Here is a 4,598-nt window from a genome sequence, read left to right as displayed (position 1 = left end):
TCCAAATGGCTCCTGGGGGGACTGTGGTCAAATTTATTAATTAAGATTAAGAATCTTGAACTTCCAGAAAGAAGCCAATTATGATTGATATGTATGATGCCTCTAAGCAGTTTGATATTTTTTCTAAAAATAGCATTTGACCAATGGTCATTCTTTTTGTTTTTGTTTTTAGATCCAAGTCATGGCTAGACCTGAAGAAGAAAATATGACTCAAATTACAGAATTTATCCTTTTGGGTTTTGGGGATCTCCATGGCCTTCAGTTTCTTCTTTTTGGGGTATTTCTGGTCATCTATGGGATGACTCTCATGGGGAACATTGTAATCCTAATTGTGGTGTCAGCTGATCACTCCCTTCACACCCCCATGTATTTCTTTCTTGGCCACTTCTCCTTCCTAGAGATTGTCTACACCACTACCATTGAGCCCATGATGCTGAGGACATTGTTATCAGCTCATGTGCCTATTTCCTTCCCAGGCTGTGCTTGCCAGTTTTATTTTTTTGCTGCTCTGGTGGCCACTGAATGCTTCTTCCTGGCTGTAATGTCTTATGATCGCTATATAGCCATCTGTAACCCATTGTATTACTCCAGCATAATAGACTACTGGGGTTGCTTACAGCTAGCTGGTGCCTCTTGGGTAGCTGGATTTCTGGCACCCATCCTTCTCATGGTCCTCATTTTTCGGTTAACATTCTGCACTGCCAATGAGATTGACCACTTCTTCTGTGATCTGAAGCCCATCATGAAACTGGCTTGCACTGATACTCAAGTAGCTGAGATTACCTCTTTTATATGTACCTTTTTATTTGCCACCGGCCCCTTCATGTTAACTCTAACATCTTATACTTACATCATCTCCACCATTCTGAGGATTCCTTCGACCACAGGGAAGCAGAGGGCCTTCTCCACCTGTTCCTCCCATCTGACAGTGGTCAGTTTATATTATGGGATGCTGGGCATTGTCTATGGCTTCCCTTCAGGGCCTCAGCATGAAGACTTATTAAAGTCACTTTCCCTTCTGTATACAGTGCTTACCCCTGCCCTCAACCCTATTATTTACACCCTAAGGAACAAGGATGTAAAGGTAGCTCTAAGAAAATTGGTACAATGAGGAATGTATACCTCACCGAAAGAAAGCTTGATTTTTCTAGTGGTTCTTGGCACTTTCTGAAAACCCTGACAAAGTGGAAATCTTTCTACAGTGTCAAGAATAGTTACTGTGAAATTGTTGGGTTTTCCTGTGTTCCCTCAAATTTCTCCACATTAATGAACAGGAAGTACGTTACACTTTCATTTGTTGAACATTTTGTAGGTGCCAGGCACTGTGTTAAGTTCTTTGCAAGGATTATTTTGCTAAATTTCCACAGCAACACTGTGAGGTGGCTACTGTTATTATCCCCATTTTACAGATATCGCAGCTGAATCCCAGAGATTAATTCACTTGATCAAAACCATCCAGTCAAACAATGATACCAGAATATGAATTTGAACCCAAGGTCTGGTGGCAACAAATCCATGGTCTTTTCACTAATTCAGGGGAACCCAGAATCTTGGACTGCCTAAAATGCTTATCTTGGACCATAGAAGACATTACTGCAGATGACTTTTCTTAGGAAAACATGAGTTAGATGTGAAGTGAGAGGTAGAAAAGTAATGTAATGAAATCTAAGTCTAAATCTGTCTCTTTTTCCCACCTAAAATCTTGATAAAAATCATGAAATAAACATGCCATGGGATTAAAATTTATTTTAGTTTTTCATTTCAGGATTATTGATAAAAATAAAAGATTAAAATCAACCTAACTGGTTCAAAAAATTAAATCACATCCACACAACGAAATGCAGTACATCCATAAACAAACAAAAATAGCATAAAAGAATGAGTCAGCTCTGCATATGCTAATATGGAAAGCTTTCCATGATATATTGTAAGTACAAAAAGCAAGGTATAGCACGGTGTGTATGGTATGACACCATTTGTGTAACAATAGATGAAAGAAATAATAGTTATACTTAATTGTAGATGTATAGACTATTCTAGGAAGGTGAATATGAATTCAGTGGCATCAATTTCTTCTTGGAAGAGAAATTAAATGGAGTAGCAGTGTACTTTTTGAGGTGGGAATTATGTAAATTATTGAAAAGGCATCAAAGTTTAACAAATCATTGTAAATTATACAAAAAGCAGAATTCTTAAACAGCTCACTTTTATATATCAGCATGGAAGCACCTCTAGACATGTAGGAGGCTTCTCTTCTCTTACAGGTAAGTTGTACACTCTCTAAGGGCAAAGACCTTGTCATTACTACTGTATCCCTCACAGTGCCCTAAATACCAAAAAAGTGTGAGTAACATAGATGTTTAACATTTGTTACTATCATCCAAGACAGGGGGGCTCAACATCCACTGAACATAACAATTCTTAACAACTTAATGTATTTCTATCTCTATAATGGAAAACCAAAGGGGGGAAAGTACAAGTTGTGTGTCTAATGTTCTTCTCATTCTTCTATGGCAGTGCAATCATAAAGGCTGGCAAGGGGTTATACATGAAATGAGAATGGTTTCCTCGGCTCTTACTTACACTGTCACCAGAGTGATCTTCCTGCAATGAAAATTTGTCCACATCCCTCCTGTGTTTAATCAGCCTTTGCCACAAGGATCCCCAATTAAGAACAGAATAAAGGTCTCATACTTTTTATAACTCCATGACTTTGCACATGGTGCTTCTCCATTTACCTCTGCCTCACGTCTTCCAGGTTTCTTCTCTCATTTTCACTCTTCAAGCCCAAGTCAAATATCAGAAATCAAGTGTTGCAAATTCTGTGAAGCATACCCTGATCCTTCATCACCCCTGTAAAGTCAGGCTTTCTTTTTCCCTATGTTACTAAAGCATTTTGCATATATTTCTATTTTAGCATTGATTATATGATACAGTAATTCTTTGCATATGTCTTTCTCTCCATTTAATGAGTTCCTTAAAGACAAAGAATATGTCCTATTTATTTTTGTCTTTACCTTACTTTCACCTCCAACTCTTCCCAGCACCTAGAACGGGGCCTGACATAGAATAAGTATTCAAATAAACATTTAAAAATAAATATGATTATTAAATGACTAAAGTCACGCAATTAATTAGGGGATGGTCATACCTTTGTTTGACTCCTAGTAAATTGTTCTTCTATTATATAATACTGGTATTTGTTCACCTGCCTAAAGTAGAGTCTGAACTATATGTCTTTTTTTTTTAATTTTATTTATTTATTTGACAGAGATAGAGACAGCCAGCGAGAGAGGGAACACAAGCAGGGGGACTGGGAGAGGAAGAAGCAGGCTCATAGCAGAGGAGCCTGATGTGGGGCTCGATCCCATAACGCCGGGATCACGCCCTGAGCCGAAGGCAAACGCTTAACCGCTGTGCCACCCAGGCGCCCCTGAACTATACAATGTCTTAAGGGTACTTCTAGTTCTTACAATCAGAGATTTGTCTTGGGGCAAATTTGACAGTAGAATTTGTGGTAAGGACTGAAGAATCTTGAGCATTTCCTCTAGGATCAGAAACCAGCATTGTCTTGAGTCAATGAAAAGGCAGCCTAAGTTATTCATTTATTCGTATTTTAAGCACATTTGTTAAATATAAACTTAACTTATCAATATGTTAAGTAGAAATTTAAATGTAAACACCTACTATATATATGGAATATATATATGGGATATATATATATATATTTATATATATGACACTGTTAGGGACACAAAAGGAATATGAGTTTTCCTTGAAAACTCTTCATCTAAACATTGGCCCACCTACACTGCCCCAGACATATAGCCTGCACCCAGCAAAAATTTGTTCAGCTAAACCAGGCCAAGGGAAGATTGAGTGGCCTGAATTTCTGGGAATGGGACTAGCCTCTGTTGAGAAGATCATCATTTTCTAATACCCATGTTCCTAAATCTGGAGTAATAGGCCTTGGACATTTGTAAGTTGTAGAATACATTGAAGGAAAAAAGAAATGTGAAGAGGAGGGAATATCTTCACCTGGAAAATTTAAGAATCATTGACTCTTCCACAACACCAGCTGCCATCTGCCAATGAGAAGGCAACATATCCATGGAGAGTGGCAATTAGAGCTAATTGGGTTTCTTCTTTTTAATAACCTGAAACAGGGCCCCATTGAGATCAGAGAAGGAAATCTATTAAAGGCAAGCTGTCCTCTGTATATCACTTAATTCAAAGTACTTAAGGAGGCTGATTATATGCCATGCTCTCCAAGGATAACTGAAGCTCAAAATGGTGGTTTGTGTAAGTTTAAGGACTTGATTCTTAAATCAGAATGCAAATAAGAAATCCTTTGAGAAAAGCCTGAATTAGTGCATGAAAGCAATGCCTTGGAAAGGGTAGATACTTTTGCACAGGACACAGTTCAATTTGGCCTATATGAAGACAGGCATCTGGATAAAAGTGAGAAATTTAGGTAAATATTCAGCTTTAGGGGCACCGCTTATGAAAAATTTTCAGGAGCCAATTTGTATTTTTCACTACCTGAAAAATTACAGTATTCAATTATGCTTAAGGAGTGGCCTCACCACTCAGACAAA

General features: G+C 38.0%; 1 protein-coding gene across 1 annotated transcript; it reads left to right on the top strand.

Moving 5' to 3' along the window:
* Positions 1-205: 205 nt before the first annotated feature.
* Positions 206-1,111, top strand: LOC100477212 (olfactory receptor 11L1). Its single transcript, XM_002918601.1, has one exon. The coding sequence runs from the start codon at positions 206-208 to the stop codon at positions 1,109-1,111; it is 906 nt and encodes a 301-aa protein (XP_002918647.1).
* The last annotated feature ends 3,487 nt before the right edge of the window (positions 1,112-4,598 follow it).

The sequence above is a fragment of the Ailuropoda melanoleuca genome, chromosome X (assembly GCF_002007445.2).
Source record: "Ailuropoda melanoleuca isolate Jingjing chromosome X, ASM200744v2, whole genome shotgun sequence".
Taxonomy (NCBI): domain Eukaryota; kingdom Metazoa; phylum Chordata; class Mammalia; order Carnivora; family Ursidae; genus Ailuropoda; species Ailuropoda melanoleuca.
This window is presented reverse-complemented; position numbering and strand designations above follow the sequence as displayed.

Excerpts from the sequence above, each read along its gene's own strand:
- LOC100477212 (XM_002918601.1), top strand. The coding sequence starts at position 206 with ATGACTCAAATTACAGAATTTATCCTTTTGGGTTTTGGGGATCTCCAT.